This window comes from Coenobita brevimanus, chromosome 79 (assembly GCF_032717465.1).
Source record: "Coenobita brevimanus isolate Jiangsu-jjx chromosome 79, ASM3271746v2, whole genome shotgun sequence".
NCBI classification, from domain to species: Eukaryota; Metazoa; Arthropoda; class Malacostraca; order Decapoda; family Coenobitidae; genus Coenobita; species Coenobita brevimanus.
This window is the reverse complement of record NC_137032.1, coordinates 1,897,721-1,911,193: the sequence shown is the minus strand read 5'-3', so window position 1 is coordinate 1,911,193 and position 13,473 is coordinate 1,897,721. Positions and strand designations below refer to the sequence as shown.

The 13,473-nt window shown below is 42.2% G+C and overlaps 1 protein-coding gene across 1 annotated transcript in view; it reads right to left on the bottom strand.

The window, feature by feature from the left end:
* LOC145408939 (transcription factor AP-2-epsilon-like) overlaps positions 1–11,491 on the bottom strand; it is a 289,633-nt gene extending 278,142 nt beyond the window's left edge. Inside the window, exon 1 of the mRNA XM_080279520.1 lies at positions 11,240–11,491. Within this exon, the coding sequence (XP_080135646.1) occupies positions 11,240–11,491 (252 nt within the window). The remainder of the gene's footprint in view (positions 1–11,239) is intronic.
* Between the last annotated feature and the right edge of the window lie 1,982 nt (positions 11,492–13,473).

Here is a 13,473-nt window from a genome sequence, read left to right as displayed (position 1 = left end):
GAGGACACGTCAACTCGTCTTCCTCGTCACCTGACACTCCCTTACCTCATTTATACGTCCGGGGTACAGGAGGCTGAGAGGAAGGTGTCTGGGGAAAATTCTAATAGGGAAAATAAATCGCTAAGGGGGAGGTGTTAGGGGGAAATTGTGGTAGGGAAAATATATCACAAAGAATAAGGTGTTAGGGGAAAATTCTTATAGGGAAAATAAATCGCCAAGAGGGATGTGTTAGAGGAAAATTGCAGTAGGGAAAATTTATTGCTAAGAGAGGGGTATTAGGGGAAAATAAATGTACAATTGGCAAAATAAATCGCTAGGGTGAAGGTGTTAGGGAAATTTAACTGGCTTACATACTACGCCTCCACATCCTCTCCACAGCACTTCTTCGTCACTAGCATAATATCCCTCTCCTAACCTACTGCTGTACCTGAGCCTTTAGGATAGAGATATAACAATTTTGGACCAAGTTAAAGTGAAAGGAATATAGAAGTAGGAGAGGATTTTGAGGGAGTGTGGAAGACCTATTGAATGAAACTATATTCCTACCAAAAAAAAAAAAAAAAAAATGGTAACATGCAATGAGGCCAAAAAGTGTGTGTGTGTGTGTGTGTGTGTGTGTGTGTGTGTGTGTGTGTGTGTGTGTGTGTGTGTGTGTGTGTGTGTGTGTGTGTGTGTGTGTGTGTGTGTGTGTGTGTGTGTGTGTGTGTGTGTGTGTGTGTGTTTAATTCCATACAGGTTGAAAGACATGCCATTCATTTTGCCTTCCACGGTACGGGATATTGCAGTTAACGATTAGTCTATTTTTATGTTAGTCTCCCTTACACGATTGAGAACACTCTTGAGGTGAATGGTTAGCAATAGTTTCTTCCCCTTTTCAGTAGGAGGACGTCTTTATTTTGTCCTTCATAACGCCAAACATTTAACTTACGAGGAGAATGATGATGATGATGATGATGATGATGATGATGATGATGATGATGATGATGAGGAGGAGGAGGAGGAGGAGGAGATGAAGAAGAAGAATTGAATGGGGAGGAGGAGGAAGTGAATGGGAAAGTGAAGAGGAAATTGAAGAAGACGTAATGTACAAGAGAATCAGATTAACACACAAGAAACCTCAACGTCTTTCCCTGCTTCTTCTTGCTGCCTCCAGACGATTTTCTTCAGCTTACGAGAAACTTTACGCGCTGGAGGAGGCAATGTTATATCCTACGTTAACCTCTTCACGGCTATCATTATTCTTAAGTTTAATATTAATCGCGTGGATGAAATATGACTAAAAAGGAAGAAGACAGTCATAGTGAAGAGGTTAATGCTTATAAATTACATGTAATATTAAGGGAAATAATGTAGGTAATCTAAGTCCTCCCCTAGGTATAACCTGCAGCAGTCATTGTTACGGCCACGTCCCCATATATTCCGCTGGGTGGAACAGGGCAGGGGAAAACAAACTTTGTCTATGAGTCTGATCGGCCCGAGATGGGAGTGTGTGGAGTAGACAGCAAAGTGGTGGAGGAGAGGTGTTGGAGAAGGAATGCAGAGATTAGTAAGAAAGCGGAGGAGGGGAAGCAGAAGTGATGGAGGATGGAGAGAAAGAATTAGGGAGAGAATGAGCAAGAGATGGAGGTGACAGGAAGAGGAAAGAGAGACGGGAAAAGAAAGGAAATGATTGAGAGTGCAGAAAGACTACAGAAAGGGAGGAAGAGAGTGAGGGAAGGGGAAAGTGGGGAAGGGGAGGGGAGGGGAAGGGTAATAGGGGTGGGGGATGAAGAGTGGGGAAGGAAAGGGGAGGGGAAAGGAACTGGGGTAGGGGGGGTGGAGAGTGGGGAAGGTGTAGGGAAGGAGAGAGGAATGGGAGGAGAATGGGGATAGGGGTGGGCCAAAATAAACCACTAGACGGCGTATGTGCGCGTCACAGAGGTCCGTAACACATCCTCCTCAGCGATTCATTCTGCATACTACGTCTTATTAATCTTTTGTATTTTTATCTACACCTTTTTACTCTCGACCTAATTTGCATCAATGACATACAAAAGAATATAAAGTAATAACATGCAAAATAAATCCCTGAGTGACAAGAGTTGCGATATTGCTTAAGAGATTATGTGCATTCTCCATATCAGTATCACACACACACACACACACACACACACACACACACACACACACACAGAATATAAATGTGTCATATGCAAAACAAATCGATGTGGAAGAAGTGTTACGAGGTCTACGAAGTGAAGGAGTATATGGCATACAGTTCGCCTCAGTAGCATAAAAAAAATTACGTGAGATATGCAAAATAAATCGCTGAGGATAAAGCGTTAGGGAACACTGCCAAGCCAAGGAGAATACTGCTCAATGGCTCGACGTAACAGACAGCTGACACCTTCATCTGGAACAATAAAGTCAGGGAAACAAGCTGATATGACCCTAAAGTCCCCCTCACCCAAGCCTCATTCTCCCTTCCACGTGCTGCCAGCGTCTCTCTCCGCGATGTAAACAAAGCCTCAGTGTCCTAGAAGGCTCCCTAATACTTCAGTCTTTGCAGGTTATAATTATAGATGGGGCATGTCAATATACTCCTGTTTTTTCATCATCATGATCATTATTATCATCATTAATATTACCACTACCATCACCATCATCATCATCATCATCACCATCATCCCAACCCTAATTCCCACTAGTGATAAAGTGAGGTACGATCTCGAAACAAAAAGGGAGAAAGAACAAACGTAGGAAACCCATCATCATCATCATCATCAATATCATCATCATCATCAACATCATCATCATCATCATCATCCCCAAACCCAGTAAAGAGATATGGTGTGGTAGGATTCAGAAAGATTAACACACACACACACACACACACACACACACACACACACACAGGAAAACTACCAATCATCATCATCATCATCATCATCATCGCGACCTTAATTCCTATCTAAAAGACTGGGTGACGAGGAAAGAAAGCCCAAACGCAGATTGAGCAAACACCCTTCTGTTTAAGCCCGATAATATGACAAACAGAACTAGGGTGTAATATGCAAACTGTCACTATGATGATGATGATGATGATGATGATAAGGAGTAGGAGGAGGAGGAGGAGGAGGAGGAGGAGGAGGAGGAGGAGGAGGAAGAAGAGGAGGAGGACAGAAAAGGGTAAAGTGAGGATGAAAATAGTGGAAGGGAGATGATGACTGAAGGTTAAGACAGTGAGGAGAAGGAAGAATGTGGGGAGAAGGAGAGAACGGGGAGAAATAAAAGAGTGGGGAAAAGGAAGGGAGTAGGGACAAGGAAGAGAGTGTGGGGAGCAGGAAGAGTGTGGGGAAAAGGAAGAGAGTGAGATGATGGAAGAGAGTTGGGAGATGAAAGAGAGTGAGGAGAAGGAAGAGAGTGAGTGAGAAGATGGGTTGGGGAAGAATGAGAGTGCGTGACGGAGGTAGACGGAAGCTGAGAATAAGGTGAGAAATCCTGTTAAAATCCCTTGAGAATATGATGCCTGCCTAATCGTGAATACCACCACAAGGTAAAATTCTCTCTGGCACAGCCCACTCAATATCACTTCTCATTTAAAGATACTTTAACACCATACCACCTCTCACTTAACGATACCTTAACACCATACCACCTCTCACTTAACGATACCTTAACACCATACCACCTCTCACTTAACGATACCTTAACACCATACCACCTCTCACTTAACGATACCTTAACACCATACCACCTCTCACTTAACGATACCTTAACACCATATCACTTCTCACTTAACGATACCTTAACACCATATCACTTCTCACTTAACGATACCTTAACACCATACCACCTCTCACTTAATGGTACCTTAACACCATACCACCTCTCATTTAACGATACCTTAACACCATACCACCTCTCACTTAACGATATCTTAACACCATACCACCTCTCACTTAACGATATCTTAACACCATACCACCTCTCACTTAATGGTACCTTAACACCATATCACCTCCCACTTAACGATACCTTAACACCATATCGCTTCTCACTTAACGATACCTTAACACCATACCACATCTCACTTAACGATACCGTAACACCATACCACCTCTCTCTTAACGATATCTTAAAACCATACCACCTCTCACTTAACGATACCTTAACACCATACCACCTCTCACTTAACGATACCTTAACACCATACCACCTCTCACTTAACGATATCTTAACACCATACCACCTCTCACTTAACGATACCTTAACACCATACCACCTCTCGCTGAACGATACCTTAACACCATACCACCTCTCACTTAACAATGTCCCTTCCATATTACACCATCATAATGTCCTAACTTCACATTTATATCTCTTTAATATCTATGTCTATTTCTCTATATCTGTCTATAGCCAGATGCCCCAATACAGCAAGGGGTGACCACAAACAAATCGCCTCCATGTCTTCTTGTTCTCCGCCATTTCGCTACCCTTTCCCCTACTCACACCCCCCTCTCTCATATACCTCTCTACTCCATTCCTCCATTTCTTCCTTGGTCTCTCCCTCCCTCTCCCCCCCCTCCATCTCACTCAACTACACTCTCCTCGCTTGTCTCTCGCTCTCCATCCTCTCCACATGACCCAACTATCTACGTAACAGAGGATAAAAAGGTGCAATGAGCAAAATAAATCGCTTAGGAATAGTGTTTGCATTTTAAAGCTAACGAATAATTTCTTTGTTAATTATTTGCATATTAAATCTTCATAATTATTGTTATTTTTTTTCTTTTAATATCAACATAATTTGCGTCAGTAAGATACATGAGGACATTTAGGCGTAACAGGTAAAATAAATCGCTAAAGAAGAGATGCAAGGGAACCACACAACCCAACAGGCACAGGAAACTCCCAGACATTTTTTCCTCAGCAATTCATTCTATCTTATTACACTTTTTATTGTCTTTTATGTTATTTTGATATCAAAATACCTTGCATCAATATCTCAAGGGCAAAGTTTGGTGTAATAGGGAAAACAAATCGCTGAGGAAGTAGCTACAGGAATATTGTAAATGAGAAAAATAAATCGCCAAGGAAGCCATGTTACGAAACCTCCCAGACAGTGTTTACTCTGGGTGGCTTCAGGCGTTTTACAAGTCACCGGCCGTAACTCCTCCAGGCTCCCAGCTGATCTCTCTCTCTCTCTCTCTCTCTCTCTCTCACGCGATTAACCCTTCCAAATGGATATATTTTTTTCATAATTCTTGCCATCCTCAGACGATTTTATTCATCCCGAGAGAGAGAGAGAGAGAGAGAGAGAGGGGGGGGAGGAACATCACATAAAAATCCAGCAATATGATATGCAACAGGTAATGTAAAAATCGAAATAAAATAAAAGGAGAGTAATTTGAAAACACGCTTCGGTACCTCTCTCTCTCTCTCTCTCTCTCTCTCCCCGCCAAACAAGACATTTTACTGATAGGCAACCAGTGATGCTAAAAATAGTACTAAGGAGTGGCGTGTACTCTCTCTCACTCTGTCTGTCTGTCTGTCTGTCTCTCTCTCTCTCTCTCTCTATCTATCTAACTCTCTCTTGATTGGTTTTAAACTGTTGGACTCAGCTTATAGAAGACATGATTTCTCTCTCTCTCTCTCTCTCTCTCTCTCTGTCTGTCTGTCTGTCTGTCTGTCTGTCTCTCTCTCTCTCTCTCTCTCTCTCTCTCTCTCCAGTACACAATTGCGATGCTTTAAAATAAGTCCCTGGAGCCCAGTACTTTATTTCTTACTTTCACTATAATCCATTCACCTTAACTTGGCCCAGATTTTCGTCTTCTGGTAGCCTATTTCTCGCACTTCTTCATGACTAGCATTACTATAAAAATATATAATTCGTTCATTTTAACTTGGCCCAAATATTCTTTCTCTCGTAGTTCAGTGTCTGGTTAAGGCTATGACCGTACATGCCTTCCATAGCACTTCTTCGTGAGTATCATTTTCTACATCGTTTCTTCGCGATTAGCACGTTATTATTATTATTATTATTACAGTATTATTATTATTTGCATATTTCACTGTACCCTTCTCTTGTTTTTTTTTTTTTTGTTCGTATCTCCTTTTCCCCAGCGATTTATTTTATTTCGTTTTCTGCATTTTTTATCGTTTGTTTTTTTCTTTGCACCACCAATTCATAAGCGATTTTTATTTTGCATATTTCACCGTACCCCTCCCCCCCCTTTTTTTTTTTTTGCTCCGTAGCACCTCTTCCTAAACGATTTTTTATTTTTTTCATAAATCTCTGTCGACTACACTTGTGTTATCAAAGTGGTTTTATTATCGACACAATATGCATGAAAAAAATAGAATATGATAATGAGGTGTAATATGCAGAATAAATCGCTAAGGAAGAGGTGTAAAGATGTCTCCAGGGCGACTAAAATACGTCCCAGACCTCCATTATTATTTTTTTTCCTCCCAGGGTCCTCTCCAGCCCTGGCCATAACCGTACTGTGCTAAAAATAGTGCTAAGGAGCGGCGTGGAGGTACAATTGCCGGCAGAAATTCGGTGGTCTGTCAGCCTCTGTTTCTTTCTTTTTTCGACAATTAAACGCTATGGAACTTTACACGATGATGGTACAATCGCCAGCAGAAGTTTTGTCGCCTGTCAGCCTTTGTTTGTTTCTTTCTTTTTCGGCAATTAAATGCTATGAGAACTTGTGTATCTTAAAAATTAATTAACCTCTCGAACGAATTGATTTTTTTTTATATAGATAATTAGGAAGGATATACAAAGGTGAAGGAGGAATTTAAGTCTATATCGATCTACCTTTAAGTTCGAAAATAGACAGATAGATAGATAGATAGACTGATAGACATACGTAGGCAGACTGATAGGCAAATAAGTATGGATAAGTAGCTATAGATAGATGGACAGATTGATAGATAAAATGTAGATAAGAATAAGGAGATAGACGGATAAAGATAGACAGATATAGATAGATAGATAGATAAATGAGGAAAGGAAAACTAAAATGAATCGCCACAGTGAAGGGGTTAAGATCCATCAGTAAAACAAGTAAACAAGAAAAGGAAAACTAAAATGAATCGCTACAGTGAAGGGGTTAAGATCCATCAGTAAAATAAACAAGTAAACAAGGAAAACTAAAATGAATCGCTGCAGTGAAGGGGTTAAGATCCATCAGTAAAATAAACAAGTAAACAAGAAAAGGAAAACTAAAATGAATCGCTGCAGTGAAGGAGTTACGATCCATCAGTAAAATAAACAAGTAAACAAGGAGAACTAAAATGAATCGCTGCAGTGAAGGAGTTAAGATCCATCAGTAAAATAAACAAGTAAACAAGGAAAACTAAAATCAATCGCTGCAGTGAAGGAGTTAAGATCTGTTAGTAAAATCAATAAATAAGACAAGGAAAACAAAAATGAATCGCTGCAGTGAAGGAGTTAAGATCCATCAGCAAATCTCCCTTCCACACGACAGGACAGAACACCCTTGGTCGCAGCTGGCCTCCCTCCCTCCCTCACCTGGGGGGCCCTACCGTCGTGGCCATAGGAGGCTCCCTACGATTCTCCCTCCCTCCCTGTCTGGCTGTCTCTGTCTGTCTGTCTGTCTGTCTGTCTGTCTGTCTCTCTCTCTCTCTCTCTCTCTCTCTCTCTCTCTCTCTCTCTCACACACACACACACACACACACACACACACACACACACACACATGCATTCATGCTCTCTCTCTCTCTCTCTCTCTCCCTATGACGGGTTTCACTACAGTATAAGAGAGAGAGAGAGAGAGAGAGAGAGAGAGAGAGAAATAACGTGCTGGGACTGAAGGGGTTAAGGGAGCCTCCTAGGTCCACCAGTCACATGGCAGGATCTGGCGTGGGGCCAAGGCTCGTATTCTCGTCAGGTAAGGAAGCTCCGTAACACCTCTTCCTTAGCGATTTATTTTTGAATATGACCTGATAATATTCTTTTGCATGTTGCCTATGCAGAGTATGGCGATATGGGAAGAACTTATGTAACACGGATTGGGCAGTGAGGTGTAGCAAACAAAATAAATCGCTTGGGAAAAGGCGTTAGGGAGCTTCCTCAGATATGTGGCTTATGCAGAGTATGGCGATATGGGAAGGCTTTTATATAACACGGAAGAGGGCAGTGAGGTGTAGCAAACAAAATAAATTGCTTGGGAAAAGGTGTTAGGGAGCTTTCTCAACCGACAAGAACACGGGAAGACCCACCAATATTAACCTCTTCAGCCCGAGGACTTCTCCTTAATTACTGACGCTACCTGGAGACTTAATTCAAGATCCTGTTTGACTCTCTCTCTCTCTCTCTCTCTCTTAGTTTACGCTTGCCACTCCTTAGACGATACTATTATCATTATTATTATTATTATTATTACTATTTATTATTATTAATATTATTATTATTATTATTATTATTATTTTTGATATGTTGTAGGGTCTCTCTCTCTCTCTCTCTCTCTCTCTCTCTCTCTCCACGCCAAGACAATTATCATCACCATCATCATCATTTATTATTATTATTATTATTATTATTATTATTTATTATTATTATTATTATCAGCTTAAGAACACCCATTTCAGTAAATCATCTATCTCCCTTCAGTGTAATTTCTCTCAAGCTACGTAAAATCCTCTGACTTTAGGAAGAAAATAAGAAAAAATCCTAGAAAAAATTGATAAGACACGGAAATTCATTTACAAATAAGCTTAAGATAATTTTCCTTTCGTAAGTAGGATCCATTTTTTCGCAGAAGACACAAGGAAAGGGATATTCAGGGTAATCCCCATATTCCTTGCTTATCCTGGAACAAAAACACTTAGGGTACAAGAGGAAGTGTTTTTTTAAGTTTGTACCAGATGTTTTACTACTAGTGCATTGGTAACTATTTCTTTTATTATTTTCCGGCCTCCTGATGATTATAACTGGCTAACACCTCTTCCAGTAAGGGGTTCGTGAAGGCTAAAACAAACCCCTTCAGTTCAATAAGTCTCCCCTAGAATGCACAGGTCTTGACTGATTGATTGATTGATTGCACTAAAAATATTAAGGTACAGTAACAACAGACATAACAACCAGCAGTCAACAGGAGTAAATGCAGAACATGGATGGCTATCATACATACATACATACATACACACTGGTACATACATACATACGTATCGGTGCATACTTACATACATACACACATATACATAGCCTACAAACATACCGGTACATACATACACACACACACACACACACACACACACACACACACACACACCGGTACATACGTACAGTACATACATAAATGCACACCAGTACATACATACATACACATATACATAACACACAAAAGAAAAACATTAAATTTCATATAATTCAAAGATAACATTAAACTTCACATAAGGATACACGATAAAACTAGGTATAAAAAAGACAGACTAACTCTAATATAAAAGTCTTTCTCCTAGTTACGTTGTGCTATATGCTTGCTACCACCAGACGATTTTACTCAGCTTAGGAGGCTTCGAATTGAGAGGTTAGATATAGGAGAGACAGAATTGCGAGGGTGGATAGAGGAAAGAACATAAGAACATAAGAAGAGAGGATAACTGAGAGGGTAGATATGGGAAGGACTGAGAATTGAGAGGTTGGAGATAGGAGACACTGAAAACTGAGAGGTTTGATATAGGAGAGTGAGAACTGAAAGGTTAGATATAGGAGTGAGAATTGAAAGGTTTGATATAGAGACTGGGAACTGAGAGGTTAGACAGAGACTTAGAATTGAGAGGTTAGACAGAGGAGAGAGTGAGAATTGAGTGGTTAGATATAGGACACTGAAAATTGAGAGGTTAGATATAGTAGAGACTGAGAATTGAGAGGTTAGATATAGAGACTGTGAATTGAGAGGTTAGACAGATACTTAGAGTTGAGAGGTTAGACAGATACTTAGAATTGAGAGGTTAGACAGTGACTTAGAACTGAGAGGTTGGATACTGGAGAGAACTAGAAATGAGGTTAGATGGAGCCTTCACTAACTTCTTTACTAGCGTTCTGTCCAAAAGTGAATAAAAATCGCAAATCAGAAGCCAGAATTAACTTTAAAAGGCCTCCCCGTAGTGAAAGGGTCGAGGCTCTGTATGGGAGAGGCGCGGGAAGACACACAATGGAAGAATTCATGAAAGATCTTAACTATCTCTTACGATGAGCCAAGTTCCATAACAGTTTAAAGTATTTTCAGAAGTCACTGTACATGGTCAAAATGTATCGCTTTAATATTCACTCTGGTTTGGTTGAGATGTGGATGGTAAGTGGATGAATGAATGTGAAAATATAAACAGTTTTACATGTAACTCAAGCTCAAGAATGTTTGTGAATGCGCCTCCAAGACGGTGAGTGGTCAGGCTGCCTCTCTCTCTCTCTCTCTCTCTTTCTCTCACACACACACACACACACACACACACACACACACAATTCCCTGTCTTTTCCCGCGTCCTAGTGTTTCACCACCACCACCACTATCATCACACAGGATATCATCGTAATCATCATCACTATTGCCACTACTACTATCATCATCACTATTGCCTAGTCCACACTCTACTTCCACTGTCGCCACCATCATCACTCTACGGTTTACTTAAATTATTTATCACTCGTTCATTATGACTTTATATGCATCACAAACACCCACTACATCACCATCAACAATCATCATCATCATCAGGACGTGGGTTATGGATGGGCTCTGTGTAGTTTAAAACGCTAGTGAAAATAAAGAAATTTTCCTTTACTTTCCCTCCTCTCCATTTCATTCACTTGTCACATTGAAAGTCACCTCCCCCAACTTTCTCCACACTGATCTATTGGCTATTATGCTCTTCCATCTCAATCTATTACAAAAGAGTAAAGTTATTTTCGTCTCCCCCATCTCACCTCACAGGTAAGAACAGAATTTCCTTCATTATTCAAGACCAATAACACTAATTAACAACTTCCTTTCTTCCACTTCGTTTAATATAAATTTCACTCGCATTCGGTCAAAATACAATATACGAAACAGGTAAAAAGTTCGTAAAGCGGCGTGTTTCGAATCATCCGTCAAGCTAATTAAGTTTCATTCGTATATGGTCAATACACGATAAAGGGAAATATATTATTAAAACATAAAACATCATGTCCTCAGTATCGCTTGGAAAGAAACACGTGAGATAATAATTATGGTCAACTTACCTCATCATCAACATCTTCAGGTACATCATCAACCACATCGTCCACCACATCGTCACACACATCATCCACATCCTGCATGATCTGGCCGTCGATCACTGAGAAGACCTGGGTGGTGTTGGTGGTGGTGGTGAGGGAGAGAGGCGTCGTCACGTGGTTTTTACGCAGCGACAGCACTACCCCTTCAGACACTTCAGGAGATTCGCGTTTGAGATCTTCTGAAGGGCTGCTGACATTCAGTGGTGACATGGCCATGGTGATTCTGACAGGTTATCACGAATTCTACTGTAATATGGCACCAACTGCGTCTCACTTTCTGCCGACGATGTAAACGAAGCACTGAATGATTCAAAAGGACGGCTGTTGTTCCCGTGGTCACTAAGTTTGCTATCTTCACCGCCGGGTTAAGTAAACACAAACGTACGATCGGTCACAGAGATAACAATACATTTCACTCTCGTCCACCGTCCGTCCTGTTGCTTTGTCCTTAACCTTGATGTTGGCTCACGTTGTCCCTCCTCTTGGTTTGTTTTCCTGCAGGCCACGTCGGCACTAAAGACAGCTGAGGCCCACGCTAACACTCCCACAACACACAGGACGCCACACACAGACCGAGGGTGAGTACACACGACCAAAATGACGGAGGTGGTGAGAGGAGCAAGGACAGAGGGTGGCGTCTAGTTAGCCTGAGGGAATGCGACTGCCAGGCCCAGGAGTCTTATGCTTGAGTGACGCCAAGAGAGGAGGAGGAGGAGGAGAAGGCGGGGGAGCAGGTAGACCAGGGGGGAACTGCTCACCTGCCATTATCTTCCTGAAGGGACGAGATGCCCACATGCTCACCCCACCTCCGTATTCAGCCCGACCACCTGCTCCACAACAAACAATTTTGATTCTTATTTACCCCGGCCACAAGGAACACCTGAGGCATAGATGCGGCCGAACAATTCTAAGAAAATACGAAAGGAGTGGACAGTACTTAGAGAGTCCCCCCGGCCCACCTGTAGCCATTAGGGTTGCCAGGGGTCGCCGGATACCACTAGCCCTTCTGGGGTCAATTTTTCGGTCCCTGTACTGCATCTCTGTATCAATGTCTGTGCTTCATCAACGAATCTTTTAGATTTTCATGCAAGTCACTGCGCTGCCTGTCAGAAATTTGCTAACGAGTTTGTGTGATATGAAAACACGCAGATTAAGTGAGTGTCCACGTGTGCATAGGAAGAGGCGTCGCTCTCAGGGTACCACACTGCCTCACACTCACACTCTAATGGAAGTATATGTTTTTAAGGCAAGGTATGGAAAGCAGTGATGTTGTGAGGGGCGTGAGGGTGGCAGAAGGTGAGGCAGGATGGTTAGGCTGGGAGGAGAGCGCTGGCAACATCCTCCTCGTACCCCCATCTAGTTGGCTCAGCTCCGCCCGTCGCGTTTCTTCTATCTCATTGTAATTCTGACCAACGTCTAGACTGACCTGGGCGGTAAGCTTTTTAGTCTGCGCTCTTTTCGCCTCCTCTCTCTCCTTCCCTTCTTCAGTTTTGATGTATGCTCGAGTTCTGAAAGGAGGGTGAGTATTTGAGGAGAGCGGGGGTGAAGGAGTGGGTGGGTTGGGTTGGGATGTCCCGTGTCTGTCCTGGGACGTGCCAGCCCAGCCGTGCACTGCTGTAGGGCATCAGTAGTAAACAACCGTTGTCGCTCTCATTCCTTCACCTACATCACCACACACCTGACCCACTCATACTTACATCCACTCTCACTCTAAAATCATCACTGCTATTCTGGCAAATGCTCAGGAATCATCCTCACCACTCGAATGTCTATCAGATGTCCCGGGGCGAAGGCAGGGCTGAAAGAAACTTGGCAACACAGGCTACCGCCTCGGGCGAGACGTGGCAACAGTGGCGCGCGGTTTGCCCGATGGCGGGTTTTACCTTGAAGGTGTGCTGGACTCACCACAATGATTCGAGCTATTTCATATATCATCGTGGCAAGAAAGTATAAGAAGTCACGCAGTAAGAAAGTGTTGCATGGAAATGGTTAATGGCTATAGCGAGCGTGACAGGACAAGCGATGGGATAGGTAGTTGTGGCGCATTGACATCCTTACACCACAAGGCCAGAGTTTGTTAGCACCTGATATGAACATCTGCGTATTGCTCTAGTCATTGTGGGAATCGTGCCCCTGGTCGTAAACACGACTGGAAGGTACCACAGAGCTTTTGTGGCTGGGCCTTGAAGGTAAATGGA